The sequence below is a fragment of the Neltuma alba genome, unplaced genomic scaffold, assembly GCF_004799145.2.
Source record: "Neltuma alba isolate B1F8T4 unplaced genomic scaffold, ASM479914v2 tig00000574_pilon, whole genome shotgun sequence".
In the NCBI taxonomy this organism is placed as follows: domain Eukaryota; kingdom Viridiplantae; phylum Streptophyta; class Magnoliopsida; order Fabales; family Fabaceae; genus Neltuma; species Neltuma alba.
The window spans coordinates 1-23,618 of NW_021632101.1; the positions used below are offsets into that span (position 1 = coordinate 1).

The 23,618-nt window shown below is 32.1% G+C and overlaps 3 protein-coding genes across 3 annotated transcripts; 1 reads left to right on the forward strand and 2 right to left on the reverse strand.

Moving 5' to 3' along the window:
• Window positions 1-7,620: 7,620 nt before the first annotated feature.
• LOC114740710 (probable LRR receptor-like serine/threonine-protein kinase At3g47570) lies at window positions 7,621-11,258 on the forward strand. Its single transcript, XM_028928925.1, has 2 exons — window positions 7,621-10,276; window positions 10,821-11,258. Exons 1-2 carry the CDS (start codon window positions 7,621-7,623, stop codon window positions 11,204-11,206), a joined length of 3,042 nt encoding a protein of 1,013 aa, XP_028784758.1. The 3' UTR covers window positions 11,207-11,258.
• Window positions 11,259-15,714: 4,456 nt separating this feature from the next.
• LOC114740731 (uncharacterized) lies at window positions 15,715-17,213 on the reverse strand. The gene is made up of 2 exons (XM_028928938.1): window positions 16,782-17,213; window positions 15,715-16,314 (listed from the first exon to the last, which is right to left on the reverse strand). The coding sequence occupies exons 1-2, from the start codon at window positions 17,211-17,213 to the stop codon at window positions 15,715-15,717; spliced, it is 1,032 nt and encodes a 343-aa protein (XP_028784771.1).
• Window positions 17,214-17,417: 204 nt separating this feature from the next.
• LOC114740740 (uncharacterized) lies at window positions 17,418-17,996 on the reverse strand. The gene is made up of 2 exons (XM_028928949.1): window positions 17,834-17,996; window positions 17,418-17,581 (listed from the first exon to the last, which is right to left on the reverse strand). The coding sequence occupies exons 1-2, from the start codon at window positions 17,994-17,996 to the stop codon at window positions 17,418-17,420; spliced, it is 327 nt and encodes a 108-aa protein (XP_028784782.1).
• Between the last annotated feature and the right edge of the window lie 5,622 nt (window positions 17,997-23,618).

Here is a 23,618-nt window from a genome sequence, read left to right on the forward strand (position 1 = left end):
AACTACGTCAGTTAGAAGGCAAAAGCAAAAGGCTTCAATGATTGAATCTATTGAAGAAAGGTGTGAAAAAATGACTGCATGAATAAAAGAGCTGGTTGATGCTTGCGTGCTGACGGCAATGTAGTTGCTAAGAGACAAGCTGAATTTGCAGAGAAGCAGGCTCAACTTGTTAAGAAGCATGCTCAACTTGCTAAGTGGCAAGCTCTCAAATTGTCGAGAAAAGCTCAAATTTTTGAAAAGGGTCTTTCAATACTTGAAAGGAGTAGGCTTTGTCATTATAGCAGGGGGAAGTATGGGCTGCAATTGAGAAATTAGAATACCTAAAGAGCAGAAACTACAATTTACTTCTTCTTGTGTAATGAAAGAGGCACAAGCTGCCTGCAAGGGTCGGTCCGACTGGTTGACAAGGGGAAGGCAAGGCACCACGTACCCGCCAGGTCTTGGGCTTGATACCTGCGAGGCACCTTGGGATTAGTCTGGTCGGTTTCGGCCGGGATACCCTGAGTTAGCGATAACATCCTACTCAAAAAAAGAAAGGCACAAGCTAAATTTTTTTCAGGTTCCACCTCATTTGCGGTTACAGACATTGCTCAAGTTGATGACTAATGGTAGGAATCACTAAAAAAGGTATGGATATGTTGTTGGACTTTTTTTGGTTCATAAATCTTTTGTGATGTGGTGACATGTTGGCTTCTTTTGTTTGGGAAATGTATACATTTTATCATAATGTTTCTAATGTATAGTGACATGTTGGCACCATTTTTTCTTTAGGCAACATAGACCTTTTATCATGATACTCATGATGTAAATGGCATGTTCACCTTTTTATTTATAATATTCCATGATCATGATGTAAGACATTTTATTCTATAAATATTAAGATTAATTTTAATCATATTATTAATGACATTTTCATAATATCAATTTCTCATATTATTATAATCTTTAATGTTATTCGATTTTTATCATTTTATTAAAATATTAGATAGTGTTTCCTTTTATTTTAATTAAGTTCAAAAATTATTCCCTCTTTATTTTTACATAGAAAAATAATTTTATTTAAATTATTTAGTTTCCTTGCCAATTGATTATAATAAGGGTATTTTTAGTCATTCTGACATTTATACATTTTCTTTCTCCTATTTTTCTGTCACTCATCCAAGCAGAATGAATGATAATATTTCTCTTCAGTTTTCTCTTCTCTCTATTTTTTTCCTCTCATTTTCTTTCGTCTCAAACTTTTCTTCTCATCCAAGCAGGGGGTTCGGCTCAAAATGGACTGAAAGGTGACATCAATCTTAAGGCCTTGTTTGGTTAAGGGATAGGGGATAAGGGACAGGTTTAGGAGTAGTTAAAGAGTGTTTGGAAATAAGTGTAGGTCAAGTGAGAAGGAATTACAATCCTTTTGTGGAATGAAAAGTCATGAAACTTTGGTCCTATTGCAAACATTTTTTTCTTTTTAATATAGAGTGATTTAACTTGTTTAAATTCTTAATTATCACCTGAAAAAAATCACTAACTAAATGAATATGAATATTTCAAAGATAAAGATATTTAGGAATCCAAAATCACATTATTTATATCAATTAATAGCAATTAAATACATAATTCCTAAAATATCATTAGCACTCAATTAAGCTAAATAATCATGATTTAAGTTATAAAGTGTCCTGCTGGCACAAAAAAAAGTCATAAAAGTGTCCCAAAACTCACAAAAATAACCATAAAAATACATATAAAATAAAGATTCGTAACCTTAAGTCTCACATTAATGGCTCAGCTCAAGCTCCTTGTGTCAACTCTCAAACTAGAGCCAGAAAACAGGTTGAGCTTGTCGGCCCGACTTGTTTAGACCTAAATTAACGAGGGTTTGGTTTGAAGTTTTTTTCTTCAAATTGGAAATAGGCCCTACATGGCTGGCCCTGTAGGCTCTTTTATAATTTTTTTTGCTTTTTTATTTTTTTGTATAATTCTAATATTATTAATTTTTTTACATTGTTAATGATATTTTAAATATTTAGTTGTTATTATCATTTTAAAATTAAATGTCACGAAATGATTTGCTTTATTTAGTTTTAGATAATAACTAGAGATTTTTTCCTCATGCGATGCACGGATTAAAATATTTAATTAAATTTTAAATGATAATAAATTTTATTATCTAATGCAGCTCAAAATTATATTCACTTTTTATAGAAGTGTAATTTTTTTATTCATTCAAATGAGATTTAAATTAGAGATTCAAAAATTAAGAAGAATATATAAAAATTAAATTTATTTTTTATTTCTTTATTTAAGCCCTAATTGACGTACTATTTAATTATGATATTTTCTATTTAATTTAATATATTCAAATCCCAATTAAGATATCATTCAAACTCAAAATTAATTATTAATTCCTTCATTTGACCCTCAAATTAAAATCCCATTTAATAATAATACTCCTCATTTAATTCAATATACATAAATCCCAATCAAAATATTACTCAAATCTTATCAATTAAATATATTCGGATATCGTAATGTTATACCCGACCCGTTTTTAAAACGAACTGGGTATTACAAGTTTTCAAGAATATAATTGATTTGTCCAAGTAAATTTTTAAAAAATGGGTTAATTTGGATTTTAATAATAATTTGATTTATATTATATGTGTTGATATTTTTAAACTATATATATTTGATAAGAGAGTATTTTTATACTTACATAACTTGTGATTCTATAATTTGAATTAAAAATTTATGAGTTTCAATAACAATATTTCTCAAACTAAAGTAAAATAATAGCTATACTACAAAATTTAAAAATGAAATTCTTATAAAGAAGAAAAATTTTATATTTTTGTTACGAAAGAAAAACATACTTATTAAGAAGAGTAATTGATTATAGTGATGATGAAGTTTCAAAAGATTAATGATAGTGTTTGTTTATTGCACATTTGTATTATAGATGAAACTTTTGGATCTTGTTACCTTATTAATGAATGTTTTAGATGTTGATAAATATTTATATATGATGATATTTTGTATTTATGACTGAATTTTATTCATATTTATGTATTTAATTAACAATTTTATTGGTTTATTTTCATTGTTGTTGATAAAAAAATATAAGAAATATGAAAAATAGTATTTTTTCTTAAATGAGCCGAAAACCAATAGGCTGGTCCTGAGTCCATTAGTTTAAAGGCCAGAGCTAGCAAATTAGGATATTTTTAAAATTTCAGTCCTGTAGGATCGGCCTTTTTAAATCCGCTAGCCTGTAAGGTGTTCCCATATTTCCACATCCACCCTAAACTGAAGGTTCGAGTATGAACGCAAAATATGAGGAGTAGTTGCTTTAGTCGACAGGATGCTGGTCAGCTGGCTTAAAAACACTAAGAAATTTGTATTTAAATTCTCATAATAGTTTGACATTCTATGTATCTTGATGAGTTGCAAGTGACTTACAATAAAAACCATAATAATGATGTATATTAATAGTATATGTATGTATATATATTATTCTAATTTTATTTATAAATTACTTTTAACATATTTTACTGAAACTAACTATCACAAAACTTTTAAATCTCATTAAGTTTACTTTAAAATTTTATTAATTTATTAATTTTATTCTTATTTAATATTTTTTTTTTAAAAAATAAAACAATCACATCGGTGTTTACTAATTAATCACCTCTTCAATTGAGAGAGATTATTGAGGATTTTGTTTTGACATTTGATGTAACGAATCAACTACTTCCCTCATCACATTAATGACCCTTTTTCGCTTAGAGGATTCTTGTTTCATATATCAGTACTATTTATAAAATACCTTCAGTATGTTTTACACAAACTAAAAAAAATCTTAAATTGTATTAACTTTTTATTAAAATATAATAAATTTTTAACTTTATCGGTATTTAATATATTCATTTTTTGGAAAAATAAACTATCTAGATTATAATAAATGAAGAACAAAAGAGTACATTTATATTAAAAATTTAATAAAATGATTTATAAATAGAACAAAAAAAAAGCTTTTTCTGTCTTGTAATAAGATCATAGGAGTATTATATTTTTGTTAGGAAAATGTATTTTTTTAAATTTAAATAAGTAAAAGTTAATAATGGTCCAAATAGCATCTTTTTTTAATATTTGTAAATTAAGTCAAAATTGTACATTTAAAATTAGAGTATTGAATTTTATTTATAAATGCATGAAAGCTGGGGGCATCTTAATGATGGAGCTAGCACATTAAGACTTCGCTCGTTCTTCAATCTTATCCCTAACTTGCCTTTCATAAAGAAGTTAGATGTTGCTTTTTTTATCCTTTTCAAGTTTGCTATCTGTAATCAAGTTCGATGGATAGTCATAAAACCAGGAAAAAAAGGGACCAAACAGGCAGCTATCTGATTTGAGTGCTGAGTCGGTCGGTAATTAAACTAGTATCAGCCACTGGGGCGAAACCGATGAGAATCGGCAATGAAACATTTGCATAATTATATTACTGTTAGTCTTATTTTTTCCTTTTAATTCCTAATAACTCAATTCTTATAAATTTAAATAAATTTTAATAATTATTTTGGTATCAATAATTATTAATTTTAGTTATTGAGAAATTCTAAAGATATGTTGTACTCTATTATTATTATAATCAAATTATTGTTGTATTTTTTTGAATTTTGTTATTAGTGATTATTAATGTTATTATTTTTTTAATTTTTAATTACATTATATTATTTTAATATTATCAATTGGATCTTAAATTGATTTTAGTCTGACTCACTAATCCTTCAACTGATTCGGTGCCCGGTCTATTTTTTTTTTTTCCTCAAATAAAACACGGTACCATGTGTTATGTCCCACAGTTGAATCTTAGGTGTCAGGCTCCTGTAGTCCTTAAATGCTTTCACAAGACTTTCCTAACTATGGGGCTGTCTTTTAGAATTTTCTTTCTTTCTTTTTTGATCCTCAAAATCTCTTCTCTGCCCTTAAATGAAAAAACATAACGTTCAGGTATAATATTTTGGAAAATTATTGTTAAAACATTTTATAAATTAGTGTTTTTATGTTACAGACATGAACTGTCCAGATTAAATTTTTGAATTTTAAATTTATTTATTTAAATTTTAATAATATTAAATTAATATTTTATAAGATATTACATCGGAACCATCTATTTTTTTTTAACGTATGGAATTGTAAAGAGAAAAGAAGGAAAAAGTTCCCCATACTAAGAAAAAAAGAAGAAAAAAGTTCTGAGAGAATCTGATCCGAACATCTAAGAAGGTTATAATATTCAAATCAAAATTTTGAATTTGTCTGTCCTTTTTTTAAAAGATTCAATTTGATTTTATCTGCATATTAAATGTATTTTTGCTTAATTTACCCTTGATTAATATACTCTCTCTAATTATTTTTTTCTTCATCCTTTCTCTCTTATTTGTCTCACGCTCATCTACCGACTTATAAATTAGGCCGTATTTGAAAAAAAAAAACTTAGAAATATTAAGAAAACTGATTAAGTAGGTTATTTATAACATAGGCACTAACTATATGCCGCCTCGTTTGCTGGTTCTCCTTAAATTATTTTTTTAATCACTTATATTGAAACTATCTCTTGATAAAAATTTATTAATAACATGTACAATTAACAGAGATATTTTGAAAAGAAAATTATAAATTTTGAATTGAGATCTTATATTTAGGGTTAAATCTAACCATCCAACTAAGTTTTATATTAAAAAACAGAGGTAGTATTTTGTATATCATATACCTACTGTAGGCACTACGCACACATGCCAAAATTAGTTATCAGCCCAAAATCATACTCATTTTGTAAGCTACTACATAGTCCCTATAAATACTAAAATCAATTATAAACAAAAACAAAAACTATAGTTACGCGGAAGTTACTGTTACCCACTTGTCAATTATATTTTCTAAAATTTATCCAAATATCCTACTTTCACTTAATCAAAATATGAGTGTTTAGTTGAGGATGGCTGAAATCAAGGTCTAGACTTTAAATAATGGAAGATTGATTTTTTTAATCCCAAACAGGCATGGTATCTTGTATTGACATATCTGATCTAAATAGAAATAATATGTGTGTATGTGTGTGTTGTAATTTACTGAAATACGTCTATTAAATATTCACGTTGATTTTTCAATGAAATGATACTTGATATTTCAAACACTAGGCCCGCCAGAGTAATGAGGCTGGTCCGCGCCTGCATAAAAAATATTGACATAGTTCTCAGTCCACACAAGCTATATATTATATACAGTTGAGTGCTATCGCTCTCTCTCTCTCTCTTAATGTAAAACCTAATTTATTAAGTTAAAATATTTAAGAAGTTACTAAATTATTGTAAAATTTTTATATTTATCATTTTTTTAAAACTAATTTACCTCACTTATAAATTAAAATATAATGCAATGATACATGTAAGTATTTTAGAGGATCATGTTATAATTAAGTAATTTAGTAACTTTTTTTATTTTTTTAAATTAATTTACTTAGTCTTACACTATGGAGTGGAGGCAGTAGTATTATTTAAAGGAAAAATCACAAGAAAAGACCATAAAATTTGAAAAATTGCAAATAGGGGCCGTTACAATATTACTATGGGTTTTCATAATAATAGTATAGGTTTTGACAATAATTTTATCTAACAGATCCTTGTCTATAATTTTTCAAATTCCACGGTCTTTTTTTGCTATTTTCGCATTATTTAAATCCACTGACTTGGATACTTTAGATGTTGTTTAATACGAGGGAAATAGAAGGAAGGAAGGTGGAAGAAAATTTTTAAAGAGCTTGATTTTAAAAATTAGAGAAGTGGAGTTTTAAAATTTTAACAAAGAAAAGAAGTAATATAAGAGAGTAACAAAAATTAATTAAAAGCTTTTAATCTCACTTCTCTAGTTTTTAAATGGAGCTCATTAAAATTTTTCCTCTTCCTCCCTTTCTTATATTTCTCTCATACCAAACGGATTCTCGGAGATACAGCCGTCAACGCCTACCATGAATATGTCTAGTTTTTGTGTCCATGGCTTCATTTTGCACACTTGTTCACCACAATCACAACGATGCCGTGTTGTCATCTTTAAATCTTTGCTCGACATAGCTTGTCAAAATGCATTGATGGCTTGCCTGATAATGGGAGCGTTAGTCAACAACGCCCACATGGAAGTCGTTTGTGGGTACAGTACCGCTTGAGTGGAATTTAAACTTTGCGGACTTTGGAGACTAGAGGTTTAGCCGTGGTCAATGCCTATGATAACTAATATTTTTCTGCTCCTATTTATAAAGTATTTGTAGTATATTTCACACATATAAATTTTTTTTAAAATTGTATTAGCTTTCGATTAAAATATAACTTCTTTCCAACTTAACTTTTATTTAATATATACAACTTTTAAAAAAAATAACTATCTATATTATAGTAAATAAACGAGAAAATAGTATATTCATACCCAAAAATTTAATGAAAGTGATTTAAATAGGATCAAGAAAAAGCTTCTCTTTTTGTCTTATATAAAAAGGACCAGAGGAGTGTATAGCTATCACCACATCTCTAGTTGTCGAGTATTAAGCTTCATTTTGCAGATTCCTTCACTACAATCAAAATGATCCCCTACATTATTGCCACCAATTTTCTGCTATGCATAGCTTCTCAAATTCTGTTTCCAACTGAAGCTGCCGCTACTGGCTCAGAGACTGATCGGCTTGCTTTGCTTGCTCTCAAAGATAAGTTAACCAATGGTGTTTCAGAAGCCCTGCCTACGTGGAATGATTCTGTCCACTTCTGCAAATGGCAAGGCGTTACATGCGGTTCTCGTCACATAAGAGTCTCAGCTTTGAACTTGACAAGCCAAAATTTGGGCGGCACTATTGCACCAGCATTAGGTAACTTAACCTTTCTCAAACTGCTCAATCTTTCTCATAACAGATTACATGGTGAAGTTCCCAAACAAATTGGTTATCTTAAACAGTTACAAATTCTCCATTTGGGTGATAATAATCTCCGAGAGCTCCCGATAGAGCTGGCTAACTGTTCTAAGCTCCATCAAATTTTCTTTGGAATCAATAATTTGACTGGTAAAATCCCTTTCTGGTTTGGATCTATGCAACAGCTGACACTGTTGTCAATTCATACCAATGAATTTCTTGGCAATATTCCACCTTCCTTGGGAAATCTTTCATCCTTGGAGGTTTTGTCTCTTGCATCCAATAATTTGGAAGGAAGTATACCTCAATCTCTAGGTGGGCTTTCAAATTTGCACAGGCTCGATCTTGATAGCAATAATTTTTCTGGTATAATCCCTTCTTCACTTTACAATCTTTCTCGCATGGAAATTTTAAACTTTTTTTTCAACTCCCTGTCTGGAACTATTCCACTAAATATTGACCTTGCTTTCCCGAATCTTCGAAAGTTTAATGCGGGACACAACATGTTGATGGGAACTATTCCAGCTTCATTATCCAACCTCTCTCAATTGCAACTATTTGCAATATATGAAAATGCTTTTAGTGGCCTAGTCCCTACCTCTTTGGGAAGACTACAGAACCTTCAGAATTTTGGGATTTCCGAAAATAATTTTGGGGGTGAACAAGGTCATGACCTGGATTTTCTCTCATCATTTACAAATTGTAGTCAATTGCAAGTGATAGAGATTTCATATAATAAATTTAGCAGTGTATTGCCAAATTCAATTGGGAATTTCTCTTCCCACCTTGAATGGCTTCATATGGGAGTCAATCGTATCATTGGAAGCATACCTAATGAGATTGGGCAATTAAACGGATTGATTTTCCTTGGTTTGCAACATAACTTGCTTCAAGGCACATTTCCACATTCAATTGGAAAGCTTGAAAATCTAGGAGAGCTATTTCTAGACCAAAATCAATTATCTGGTAAACTTCCTGATATCTTTGGAAATCTTACTAAGCTGATTCAACTTTCTTTGCACAATAATAATTTGGAGGGAAGCATTCCATTAAGCCTCAAACATTGTGAAGGTCTGCAAATCTTGTACCTATGTCAAAATAACCTAAGCGGTCATATGCCAAAGCTAACTTTTGGTCACCTAGAAAGCTTAATACAGCTTGACTTGTATACCAATTCCTTGATTGGTCCCATTCCATCTGAGATTGGTAAAATGAAGCAATTAGTGAGATTAGATCTCAGTCAAAACAATTTTTCCGGTGATATTCCAACAGAACTTGGAGAGTGTTTACAGTTGACAGAACTTTATCTATATGAGAACCCCCTCCATGGAAGTATCCCCTCATCCTTTAGTTTCTTAAAATCTCTTATCATCTTAGACCTGTCCAATAACAATTTGTCAGGCACAATCCCGCAAGAACTAAAAGATTTTCCAATGCTGGAGATTGTGAACCTATCTCACAACCATTTTCATGGTGAGGTTCCAAAAGGAGGAGTGTTTGATAATATTACAGCCATCTCACTCATAGGAAATGAGAATCTTTGTGGCGGAATACCTCTACTAAAGCTACCCAAATGCCCAAGTAAGTCGAAGAAACAAGTCAATGTCATAATCCTTGTAATCATTGTGATAGCTGGTGCTCTTACTTGTTTTGCAATGTGCCTAATCATTTACATGAGGAGAAAACATAAAAAGTTGTCTTCTTCCACACCTTCCCCACAAAATGATCATTTCACGGCTTCTTATAAAGAGCTGCATGATGCAACCAATGGATTTTCTTCATCCAATTTGGTTGGTGTAGGAAGCTTTGGTTCTGTATATAAAGGAACTCTTCAACACTTTGAATGTTTTATTGCTGTGAAGGTGCTAAATCTTCAAGCACATGGGGCAACAAAGAGTTTCATCACAGAATGCAAAACTCTTAGTAAGGTCCGACATAGGAATCTATTGAAGATTCTAACTACATGTTCAAGTGTTGATTACAAAGGCAATGATTTTAAGGCCCTTGTATTTGAGTTCATGCCTAATGGGAGCCTGGAGAATTGGTTGTCAGCAAACGAACTTGGTGAAGCTAGAGATTTATATATGAATTTCAGACAGAGATTGAACATAGCTATTGATGTGGCTCATGCTTTGGAGTATCTTCATCATGGTTTTGGAGAAACTATTGTTCATTGTGATATCAAGCCAAGTAATGTTCTTCTTAATGATGATATGGTGGCACATTTAGGAGACTTTGGATTAGCTAGGCTTCTTCATGAAGTTACAAGCTACTTTGGTGAGGGCCAAACTACATCTTTAGCAATTAAGGGAACAATTGGCTATATTCCTCCAGGTATATATGACTCTTCTTATGTTGTTGTTTTTACGTTCTCAACTATGAACTTTACTTATTTTCTAGTAATTATTAATGGAAAAAGGTGCTTAAATATTCTGAAAGTATTCACAAAATAGTACCCAGAACCTGGAATTTTTTGTTAACTCTTATAGTCTCTAAAAATTTATTTTTGTGGCAAAAATACCCAAACCGTTATCCGCTGATAACTTTAACCATTAAATTATATGTTTTGACCAGTGTCTTTAACTGTTAAATTTACCAGTAAATAATGATCCAGGAAATAAATGTTATGAAATAAAATTTTCAGAGAATATAAGAGTAAAAAAAAAAAATTTCAGGTTCTGAGTGCTCCTTAGTGGATACTTTGAGAGTATATAAGCACCTTACCCTATTATTAATTAAAAGAAACTAAATCCTAAGTGTGCTAAACTTTAAGACCAACTAAAAATTGTTTATATCAGTAAAATGTTTTTTTTTTGGGAAAGATCTTTTTTTACCTAAAAATAACTTCAAGTATTATGGACTTTTACATTCTCTAAAGAGTACGGTGAAAGTGACCAAGTTACAACAAAAGGGGATATCTATAGCTATGGGGTACTTATGCTAGAGATGCTCACTGGAAAGAAGCCGACAGATAGCATGTTTCGTGATGATCTAAGTCTACCCAAATTCTGCAAGCTAGCATTACCAGATGGAGTCCTTGAGATTGTAGATTCAAATTTGCTTGTTCTATCTGATAGAGACCGTAGGAAAGTTATGCAGAATTCAAATGTGGAACATCAAATTCAAGAGTCTCTAGCTAGCTTTGGTGGGATTGGAGTGGCATGCTGTGCAGAATTTCCTGGTGAAAGAATGGGTATCAAAGATGCTTTAGTGGAGTTGCTTGCAATTAAGCAAAAGCTATCCACGTTCAACATTGTCATATGAATTAGTGGATAGCTTTTATGACACTTCTCCACTATATATGGAATTGGTATATTTGATAGTTGTGAGTAGTATCTGGTTTTGGATTGTAACTATTTATACATTTATTTTTCATGTTTCGTGTTGTATGTTGCTTTTGGAGATGAGAAAGTTTGAACAACTTCATACATATGGACATTTTGATTTGCTTGGTTGAAATGTGTTCTTTTTTCTTATCGTGATTTCGTTCATGAACGAACTAATAGTTTCTTTCAGGAAATAAGAGTTGAAAAAAAAGAAAAACACTTTAATAGAAGAGTTCACATAAGCACCTAAATTTAGTCCTAAATAGAAGTCTAATCCACTTTATCTTTTATATTTATCTATTTTTTTAAAGTAATCCTTGTAGTAACTACACATATTAAAAGTTTCTATATAATATACATAACTAGTAAAGGTATTCTAATAAATATAACACATATTTACTACAAATAATTAACTTAACAAACTTTTTTAATTTATTCAAAGTAGTCAACTAGCTTATATCTTAAAAACTGAAGGTAGTATAATGGATTTCATAATCAAATTCTCAAACAGATTGGCCATCTTAAATGATTATTGTTGTTACTCGATTTACGCAAAAATATAATTATCTTGAGGTGAAGTCCCTACAAAGTTGGTCAACTATATTCTAAACTCCAAAAGATTGGGTTCTTAGGTTCATTTGCAATACTTTGATAGGTGAAATTCCCTTCTGGTCTACATCCATGCAACAACTTAAGAGCGTTGGGAATTTGTGTTAATAATTTGGAAGGAAGTATGCCTCAATCTCTAAGTGGGTTGTCAAATTTGCACTTGCTCTATTTCGATAACAACAATCTTTCTGGTGTATAATTTATTCTCCACTCTATAATTTTTCTGGCGTCGAAAATTTGAGTTTTGGTTTAAACTACTTGTCTAGAACTGTTCTTTTAAATATTGGCCTTTCTTTCCCGTATCTTCAAAGGTTCAATGCGGGAAATAATTACACGTTGAACAGTTTTTAAAATGGCATTTTTTTTGTATAAAAAAGTTTAGATGAGTTGGCTCTTGAGGGCTCATCGGGGTCAAGGCATGCCTCTAGACTCAGAAAACGTTTACAGAGATATTTACAGATTGTTCATCAACAAGGTCCTTATATCAGTAACTAGATTCAAACTCATAACCTTATAGGTTATGGGCTAACTCTTTAATTAGATTGACTCTTATTGGCAGAACGACATTATAGCTTGGAAACGCAAAGCAGCGTTATTCTGGAAACACCAAAATCAATAATTGGGCTTGGATCTATTAGATCCATTTTCATATTTTTCTTCATCAGTTCGGCTCAAATCTTTTTAACAATTCTTCGATATATTCAGACCTCTAGCCCCCCCGTCAACTCTTTTTGGGTTTATGATGGGGACTTTTAGGCAATCTCTTGACACGTATGACATTAAACTTCATATTCAATTTCCAAACTCATAAAATTCATGTAACTCTTCCAAAAAAATCATTCCCCTCGTGAAAGTATTTTCATAAAATTCTCAGGCTAAGATTTGACCTTTAACTATTTTTCCCTCTAATTTTTGAGAAATTCCGCTTTAAAGACCCGAGAATAATTTAAAGCTTGTACATTCCATCTCTTGGGAAATAATTCTATCCATAAATGATCTAAAATGCCCAAAATAATTATTCCTCATTTTTCTATGTTTTTGGGACCTCTGCATGAGTTCAAAAATTATATCTTTTGCCCAAATGTTAATTAAATAAGCAAAAGTTTGCTTTTTAATTCCATATATTTTCCTTTAGGTGTTTTGCCTTGAAGACCTCTTTTTTTTTTTTTTAACTTTGAAAATCCATTAGCATCCATTTTCATATTTTCTTGAATTTATAAAATTTTTCTGTTCGGTAAAGTTTTTATAATTATACTTAATGACATGAAATTTTCAGAAATTAAAATTTTGACCCCCAGCAAAACTTGCTATTTATGAAATCTTCTTCAATATCTCCTAGGGGTCTTCAAATAACTTATAAGTCCTAATTTATAGCTTAAAATATTCTCTGAATCACCTTTTATTTCTTAGCATTGTTTTGTAATTTCATAGTATTTATTTACGCTTCAGTATCTTTAATTTCCAATAATTACAATTTGTCCCCGCGTGCTTTTCGTTCTCTTTTCTATATAAGAAGTTTCCTTTCTTTATATATAAGTCCCTATTCTCTTTCATTTGACCTTTAGTATTTTAAAAAATTTTAATTTGTGTTTTAATCCTTAAAAGTCATTGTATTTTTCTGGGACACATCTAGGACTTTTGCTCAATTAGATTTGATAACCCACTTCTTCAATTTTTTTTTTAAATTGAGTTTACTAAAATTTTCTCTTGCCTCCTTTTTCTTTCATTTTCCTCGCACCAAACGAATCGTTATAGTCCCATCCTTTTTTTGACCAGACGTTATAGTCCCATCCTTGAATCTTAGACATTTCTGTGAATTAAGTAAAAAGCTTCTACATTGGTCAGGATTAGAGTATTAAAATATGTCAAAATTATAAAAATTAAAAGACTAATTTTTTCTAAATTTTATTTATAAAGACATGAGAACAAAGACATCCTAATAATATGACACATCAAGAGTTTGCCCCGTCTTCAGTCTAACTTGCATTATTCCACAATGAAGCTGCATATATAAAACAGGGGACCACCGACCCTTGAATGTTATGTGTGTGTATTAATAATTTTCGTCCTTATAATTTTATTACATTGTCAACGTTTATATGTGGGCCTTAAAAATTTATATTTAAATTCCTATTATATTTTATAATTTTACATATTTGATTATTCATACATATAATTATTTATAAATATATATTTATACAACAACAAAGTTATCCTATTCCTTTCTTGGTCCTTCATTAAAGCTGTGATTTAATTTGAAATTCCCAGCTAAATGGATTAGATTGATTAGAAAATTAATATGACAGTCCTTATAATTTTATCTAATTTTGAATTAGGTCAGTTTTTTTTTTCCATTGAATCTTTATTGTTTTGTTAATAGCATAAATCCTTTTTGTTAATATAGCCGTTCGTTTAAGTTTACACTTGCTTCCCCTCCCTATGTCGCACTGTCTCCGCTCTTAGTTTCTCTCTCCCCTCTCCTCGTTCATACTTCATATCCCCTCTCTCTCACACCATCATCTTCTTTATCTCCTCTGTCAGTTTCTCTCTCTCTCTCTTCTCTCACCGTAATTTCATATTCTCTCTCTCCCACCATCTTCTTCTTTATCTCCTCTTGCAGAACCTTCACTCTGAATTTCAAACATTTCCTTCTTACAGCCATAATACATACTCCCTTCTAAGCAAACTCTTAAAGACCCTATTTTTCCGCATCAATTCATATTCATGCCACATTTTCGACCAGAGCTGGGATCAAAGTGAAAACTGAAGTATAATGTCTTGTACAATACTGTTGAGTTTATAGAATGAAATTGAAGCCGAGTTGAGAAAGTTTGAATGAAAATTAGGCAGCTAATTTTATATAGAAAATTTAGTGATCCACAGTGTGTCTTGGAATTAACTTGTCAGTGCCAACAAAATATATAAGCTAGCCACAACACACTGTGTTACTGTGTAGTGCACTGTCCCCCCCCCCCCCCCAAAATGAAAATCTTGTTCACCATATGCCTAGCAAGAATGGAGGAGGCGGAGAGTATTATTGCAGTTGTGAGAAGGACATGTTTGAAATTTAAGGTCACGTTTGGTAGAAGGGATTGATTTTTGATGGAATGGGAATGGTAATGGGATTGGGAATAGGGCTTTTATTTTGTGTTTGGTATGAGGTAATATGTGGAAGGAATACATGTATTTATTTTATTTTATAATAAGATATATAAAATTAAATGACTATAATATCCCTTGGTATTTTAAAGCTTGGGACTCCAACCTTATGCACTCTTTTTCTAATAAAAAGAAGACAGCATGGTCATATATATTGTTTTAAAAATAAATATATTAAAATTTGCCTCATTTTACAATAAAAATAAGGAAAAATAAATTAAATATTTTGAAAATCAGAAATTTTCCACCGCATCCCAACAAATTTAAATATAAAAAAAGTAATAAAAATTTAAAATTTATCCCAAAAAATTATTAATAATTCCTTAAAATTATAATAAAAATTTATCACTAGGCCCTTAATATTATAATTTACTTAAAATTTAGTAATACATTTTAAAATTAATAATATATAAGATCAAAAGATAAAAAGAAAATGAAAATTCTTACTATAATTTTCTGTAATATTAGTTCAAGTAAGTAAGATAACTCATATCTTATGTCAAATGGCCATCAAAATATTCTTGTCTGAAACAAAATATTTCAAGTCTATAACAAAATATTCTTGTTTGAAACAAAATATTTCAAGTCTAACAAAATATTCCTATGTTTCTCATGAAAAGAATTCATGAAAATATCCCAACTTCGGTCATACAAAGATCAAAATATTCATAAGCATATTCATGGAGATATTATTTCACGGATCACATCAACTTCCCCTCTTGAGACATGGCAAAAAAATCCAATCAATATGCTCTCATCAGATATCATCTTGACATAAGCTGCCATACGTTCTTTGTGTGAAAGTCCTTCAACCTTCATAAGATCACCATAGAGTGACTCCTTCATCCCATCCAAACATTTCTCACGTTCAACCCTATCCAGACGCATTCCTAGATGATCACTTGCCTCCATCAAACCTTCAGAAAATGAACGAGCAACTATCTCAATACCTTTGAGTAAGATGTCATCACGATCAGCTCTTGTGCGCTTTTGCTTTTTGGACCTTGAACTTGCATTAGATGAAATGTGCTCAGTTTGATTATTGACACGTGAAGTGTCTTCCAAATGTGAAGTGTTGACATGTGATATATCCATATCAGTATCTGGGTCAGCCTCAAGCATTGAATTGTCCAAACCAGTCTGATCTTGAAGCTCCTCAAGGACATCTTCACATGTTTGAGTATCCTTGCCAGTTGCCTTGTCCTTGCCAAGCATGTCATGAAGCTTATCATAATAAGAGAAAGACTTGTTCTGGAACTTAGCTACCTCCTTGTGTGCCTGTAAGGATAACACAAGTTACAATCATTAATAAATAATTAAACAACTTGAAATACAATTATGAAATTAATTGTAACTTAAACAGTTATGAAATGACCAAATTGGTTGAGGTATGAAACTATTGAATGGATAATAAATGGTTACAACCTCAGTTATTTAACTTCATTACAAGGAAATCTAAACCCCAAACGTCACAATTTGCTACCCATAGGTACATGTGAATTATTCTATTGCTAAAAAATGTAACAACAATTATTTTTGTTGCACGTTGAAAGTCACCCTTTCTTCAAGAATATTAATTGGGATACCCTAGCAAGACAGAAGGTCATCATCAAAATTTTATTTACTATCGCATTTATAATCTACATGTATCAATCAGAGTAGTGAACAGCAGCTAAATAAAAAATACCAATGGTCATTAACAAAAATAATAGCCATATACGTAAACTGCAAAAGTAAACATTTACCCTTACATACTCATCCCATACTGCCTTAGGAGCTGTCACACATTTCCTCTCAGCATTCCAACCAAATCCAAATAAATTGAGGAGGTCAGAAACCACACCATAGTCAGTTTTTAGCTTCTTAATCCTAGATTGTATGTGAGGATGGGCCTTAAGAGAACATCCTGGTATTAAATCATACAACATATCTTTCAAAGTGTTCAACACACCAGACCTCAAACCATTCTCACACATAAGTTCACCCTTAGCATGCAATACCATCATGCAATGAATTAACAGCTCATCCTCTTCAGGTGTCCACACATGCTTATCTAACTTTCCAGATTTTTCTAACGTGTTTGATTGACTATAAACATTGAATATTCCAGCAAACAAAGTTAGCACAAAGTTAAAACCATATTCCAACAAATAAAGTTGGGACAAAGTTAAAACCATATTCCAAAAAAATAAACTATATTCCAATAGATAAGTCACAAGGTTAAAAGCATATTCCAGCAACTAAACTCTATTCCAGCACAAAGTTACCACCATATTCAGCAAATAAAACTATATTCCAGCACAAGGTTACAATAGTACGCATGGTATAAATGAAATTACAGCAAGTAAAGTCACAAAGTTACAAGGCTTAAAATAACTCTTTCATGTAAAAGCCCTATTAGAAGTAAAAGCATTGAACATTTCATTTGCAAGATTATCCCTAAATGTAGCCCATTCATCAGATGTGTCCAAGTTTTGAATTGGGGGGTTATCCATCTTGTCAACATCAACTTCAAGCTCTTCAACTTCATCTTCAAGTGGATCACCTTCTTGACAAATTAAGTTGTGAAGGAGGCAGCAAGCAATTATTATTCGGTTATATGTCCTAATGGGATAAAATGATGGGCTTCTTAGGATAGCCCATCTTGATTTCAAAATGCCAAAGCACCTTTCAATGACATTTCTTGCATATGAATGTCTCATATTGAAGTACTCTCGTGCATTTCTAGGATGTCGCCCCTCTCTTCATTCACTTAAATGGTATCTTTGTCCTCTATATGGTGCAAGAAATCCCTCACAATTGGTGTATCTAGCATCAACCAAGTAATATTGACCTTGTGGAACTCTCAAGCCATTCCTCCTACTAATGGCATCACGAAGAACTCGTCCATCTGCTGCTGACCCTTCCCACCCAGGCAAAACATATATGAAGTACCCATCTTGTGAGCAAACACTCAACATATTTGTCGTTATCTCTCCTTTCCTATTTCACTATCTAGCCTTGTCAGGAGAAGGAACTCTTATTTTTACATGAGTTCCATCTAATGCACCTAAACAATGTTGTAACAAATAAAACACATATTATATACTTCTCACATATCTTTAAAAATTAATGATAAATATATAACATGTATGTCTACCTTGAACCACTTCCACTTATCATCATTTGAATCTTCCAGTACAGGCTCTGGTTTCTTCAATAACATATTTCCAAGTCTCATCATACCATTAAGCACTAAGTTGAAATACCTACTAATGGTTTCTCCAGACCTTCCAAAGTTATGCTATATCACTCTGTTCGTCACGTGATGTGCTAATATGTGTAAAAATATGGCAACTTGCTCATCTATAAGCATATGCTTACTAGGTTTGAGACCACCCACATCTCTTAGCATATAACATAGCTTATCAAATGTTGCCCTATTCATTCTAAGTAGGTTGAAACATGTCATATCACTAGTAGACATCATTCTCGTTAGATAAGATCTCTTAGCAAAAAAGTCTATTTAGAAAGTTACATTTTTGAGTCGTTGTCTCCTTAACATGATACTCATACATATACAAAAAAACAATCCATGCACTGCCTCAACCATGCTCACCCACAAAAGCAACACACGTAATAGTTCTCTCTTTTCTTCAGATAATGCCATAACTGCGTAACCAATATACACATATAAGAACAATTAAATCTCTAATCTTGAACTAAACTCATCCTTGAACAAAATAACCATAGACACATATTAATTAATTTAATCAGAATATACAAATAATATACATGTCCAAAAACAAAAAGAATAGGAAAAAAAACAGTAAGTTGAGATTATATTGTTACTTTCTGCTCAAAGTTTAAATGAACAATAATATATTGCTGAACAGGAAAACGTGTAAATAAAATGAGTTAACATAAGAGGGGATAGAGAGAGAAGGAAGGAATAGGATTATTGCACCAAGCCCTTTGCTCTTAAATGCATCCTTTCATCACTTACCTTTTATTATTACTCCTTGAGCGTGAAAGCTACTCCCATATTCCCCCTCATTGACACATGCCATCATTAGATCCCACTCTATTTTCTTCCCTTTTATATTCACCCATAAATTCATTTAAAGAAAAACACAAACATATTTATTCTTGTATTTCCTCCGTCACATGCTATAAGAAATTGAAGTGTACTAAAAAAATCTCTAATCTTGAACTAAACTCATCCTTCAACAAATAATCATATACACAGATTAATTGCTCTAATCAGAATATATACATGTAAATATATACCCAGAAAAAAAAAGAACAAAAAAAAACAAGAAGTTGAGATTATATTGTTACTTTCTACTCAAAGTTTAAATGAACAATAATATTGTGAACCTTTAGTAATCTGTTCAAAGAGTTTAAGACCCAAAATGAAAAAATTCAGATGCAATACACAACTAGCAGAAGTTAATATATGAGCAAGCACAACACCTCATCATTGAGAAGGCCACTTGTCATTAAACTAGTTTTTTATAAGAGTGGTCATTCATCTCTGAGTATCAAACTTTTCTTCGTACAACAGTACCTACATTAGGTACCCCATTTTAATTTATTTTCTTCAATTTATTTGGCCTGCTCTTAGATGGTGACCTCCTGTAACAAAATTGACCTATCCTAATTAATTTTCTAGTTAATATTAACACCTCAGGTAAAGTGATAATCTAGTCCAATCTTTATCCTAAAGCTTTTCAGAAATGGCCAGGACAATTATGACAAAAAAGGTCAGATAAATAGCAAGCTAGCTAGCAGGAGAGCAAATAAACGACCCTTAGATAAATGCTACCAATGATTATCACATGAGTCATCCAAGAAACACATAGTTTTCAATTACCAGTTCCACCATCCATCAGTTCATCTATATATGTGTATATGATTCTCTCCTTTCCATATGGGGGAGTTTTGACTTGACGATGGGTCTATGACTACATAATATACTAGTAATATATAGAGGGCTGCTTAGGTAAGGTTACGATATGTTCAATTTTGGGGGGATCATTTGATGAACGCCCCTTTCTCTCTCTAACCTCATGTCAAGTTTTGTCATTCATTAATTAGTATACTAACCGCCTCGTTGAATCCCCCTCATGTTGTTCCCAACCACCTCAACTAATGGTTCTTAAATCTATGATGCCCCTTAACCTTCCTCGGCATATGCTTCCCTTGACATCAATGTTTTGTTGGGGAAAAAAAACCGATTGGCAGTAAGTACGTAAAATATACACTACCTGATAAAGATAAAACTGACGATAAAGCACAGCAAATTAGATGAGGGAGATCAAATCAGGAATTATAAAATCATTGAGGAACCGTTTATGATCTTAGCATTATTAAACTGATTCATGTTTGTGATGCTAACTATCTTCCAAATCCACCAGAATTTGTGCATCAAAGAAGATTAAAAACAAATGGTAATGATAATCGAAAAAATAGGGATAGAATTTATCTTACTATTGATTGAAGATGAATAGAATGACTGAGACAGACAACGTGAGCGACGGAGTGAGCTACGATGTGAGCGACGGAGCAAGCATGCGTAAGAAAGACGATGGAGATCGAGATTTGGGAGGAGATGAGATGCAAAAATGAGAGGGTTAATTTTGACTTAACATTATTATAATATGGGTATTTTTGTCTTTTGCATCTTTTAGTCCCAGGATCAGAGGGCATTACCGGAGGGAAGGTGGGATTGTATAATCCTACCAATGTGGCAATCTTCAATCCATCGTACCAAACATGACAATTTCACCCAATCCTGTTCCAATCCCATTCCCTCCCCCCCAATCCCACCTACCAAAAGTGGCCTAAGAGTGAAGCTTTTGCAAGAGGAGATAAAGAGAGAGCGGATATGAAGTAACAGTGCCATAGGAGAGAGAGAAGCTGGTAGAGAGGTAAAGAAGATGATGGTGGGGAGAGGGGAGGGATAAAAGCTGAGAGCAGAGATAGTTCGATAAACAGAGAAGAAGACGGTGTCAACTTAAACTAACGACTGAATTAACAGAAGGGTTCACACTATTAACGGATCAAACAATGAGGATTCAAAAAAAAGGAAAAGAAAACTATAAGGACTTGATTCAAAATCTTATGAAACTATGAGGACTGCCATATTAATTTTCTTGAGAATGATTCAACAATGCATTTCAATGGTTTAATATCAAATCTTATTTAATGGTGAGCTCTCTCAGCCTATTTATCCAAAAAGGGGCATTTGACAGGGAGATCCACTATCTCCACACTTGTATATTTGAGCTGGAAATATTTTGTCTTGTCTAATACTCTCTCTTGCATCCTACAAAAAATGGCAAGGAACCAAATTCTGTATTGCAGCTGCTCCAATCACCCGTTTATTTTGTGCAGATGACTCAATATTCTTCTTTGAGGGTAAAGTTCAAAACTGCAATACTGTTCAGATGGCCCTTGATAAACACTGCCATTGGTCAGGTCCAAAGATCAATAGAACAAATCTACTCTGATCTGTAGTCCAAATCTCTCGCATGGGCAAAAATTGGAGTGGTCAAATATTCTGAGTGTTCATTTCTCATAGAGGATTGGTAAATACTTAGGTACATGGATAGATCCAGGAAAGAGCAAATCAGTGTTATATAATCAAGTGTCCGTTAACCTGGAAAACAAAATCAAGTCATGGCAAGGAAAATTACTCTCTTAAGCTTCAAGGCTTCTGTTAATCAAATCTGTCCTCTCTTCTATTAACATTCATGTGATGTCTTGTGTGAGCCTTCCTATTTCGGTTTGCAATTCAACGGACAGTAAATGTTTAAACTTCTTTTCGGGAACTGATAGGAACAAGAATAGAACTCATTTACTGAAAAGGGATAATCTATTTCTTCCTAAGTACAAGGGAAGGCTTGGACTTAGGCTAACCCATCTTTTTAACAAAGCTCTCTTAACCAAACATTTGGGGAGAATACTTTTTGCTCCAATAGGATCACTACTTGCTTCTACTCTACAGGTGAAATACATTGACTTGTCTTCTCCTTGTATTATTAAAATACCTTACAATTCATCCTGGATATGGAGGGGCATTGCCAAGAATTTGAATTTGTTGCAAGGAAAGCTAAACTGGATTATAGGCTATGGTGATCCTATTGCTCTCAATCACTACCTTTGGTGGCGAATGCAAGTTAGGTCTAGCATTCCTTCTCTTTATCAGAAAGTGTCAAACCTTTTAATGCATCCTAATTGTCCTTGGAAACAAGTTGTTGGAACAAGATGGTAATTTTCGAATTGTACTCGCAACCAGTTGCCGACCAAATTTACAATATTCCTATCTCTTTGGTAAATTTCCCTGAGAGGTTGATCTGGAAAAGAAATTGGTTTGGGTTCCTACACGGTCAAAGATGGATACCGTCTCCTTACTCAAGAGATGCCCTTGAACCACCTCTCGGAAGATAACTTTTGGAAATTTCTATGGGCTCTGTCATTTCCTTAATTACAAGCAATTACTTTTTATTTGGAAGCTCTTAAATAAAGCTCTTCCTCTGATTGAGATCTCAAAGAAGCATCATATCCAAGCTTCAGGATTATGTCAATTTGGCTGCATGAAGGAGGAGACTTTGGAGCATATATTCATCTCCTGCCCTTTAACCATAGCAATATGGCATGGTGCTTTCTCTATTCAGATTGAACACCTCAATTTTGATGATTTCAGGAATTGGATGAAAATGATTTTAGTGCAGCTTTCCTTTGATAAAAATATTTATACTCCTGAATATCATTTGGCAAAAGAGAGATCTTATTCTCCATGAAGGTGCCAAAGTAGATCCACTTAAGGTCATTCGGGAAATTAAAGCTTCTTTAAGGTTTAATAATATGGCCTTATGTAATGTGGACGATTCAAGACAGATAACTCCTCAACTGAGACCTCAGCATGACTCAGATTGGTCTCATGATTAGACGATCTTCCTTTGTAAATCGAAAAAGAATTCAATGGGTACTCACCGCTGTGGTATTTTGTTGTGCCAGTATAGTGTCTGTTTCACCATACAATGGAGAGGAAAGCTTCTAGTGAAGACCATTTCTTTTACCACAAGTGCCTACGTGGAATCATTCTATAGTTATTGGAGTGGTAAGAAAAGCAGATTCTTCAATTAACAAGGCTCAATATTCGGTGTGTTGTTAAACGACTTGTGATTCAACACATTCGGAAGCTCCTTTCCTTGTTTCATTATGTTGCTTTGGATTGTCTTTCTTTGAATTCCTTTACAGCTCTAGATTTTAGTTTTGTTTCTGTTTTTGCTGCTTATTGTATCTAAACTGGATATCTTTTAGTAATGTCATTTTGTCTTTAATTTTTTTTTTTTAAAAAAACAAAGGTATCCTAATCATACATGGGACCATGTCTTGTGATCCCACCCTTGAATAATCTTAGACATTTGTGTTCATTGTCAATGTTGACATGTGGACCCTTTGTTTGGGAAAAAAATCAATAGAATTACATTACAATATAGGAAGTTTTTAATAAAATCAAACTGTATGACTTGGCAAAAAAAAAATCACACATTAGTGACAATATGGGTACAAATGATTTTAAAATATATTAG

Coding starts and splice junctions, on each gene's coding strand:
- LOC114740710 (XM_028928925.1), top strand. CDS start 7,621: ATGATCCCCTACATTATTGCCACCAATTTTCTGCTATGCATAGCTTCT. Junction 10,277..10,820: donor AATTGGCTATATTCCTCCAG/GTATATATGACT, acceptor CATTCTCTAAAG/AGTACGGTGAAAGTGACCAA.
- LOC114740731 (XM_028928938.1), bottom strand. CDS start 17,213: ATGGTTTTAACTTTGTCCCAACTTTATTTGTTGGAATATGGTTTTAAC. Junction 16,315..16,781: donor TATGGGATGAGTATGTAAGG/GTAAATGTTTAC, acceptor TTATCCTTACAG/GCACACAAGGAGGTAGCTAA.
- LOC114740740 (XM_028928949.1), bottom strand. CDS start 17,996: ATGTTGAGTGTTTGCTCACAAGATGGGTACTTCATATATGTTTTGCCT. Junction 17,582..17,833: donor TGATGCTAGATACACCAATT/GTGAGGGATTTC, acceptor TTTGTCAAGAAG/GTGATCCACTTGAAGATGAA.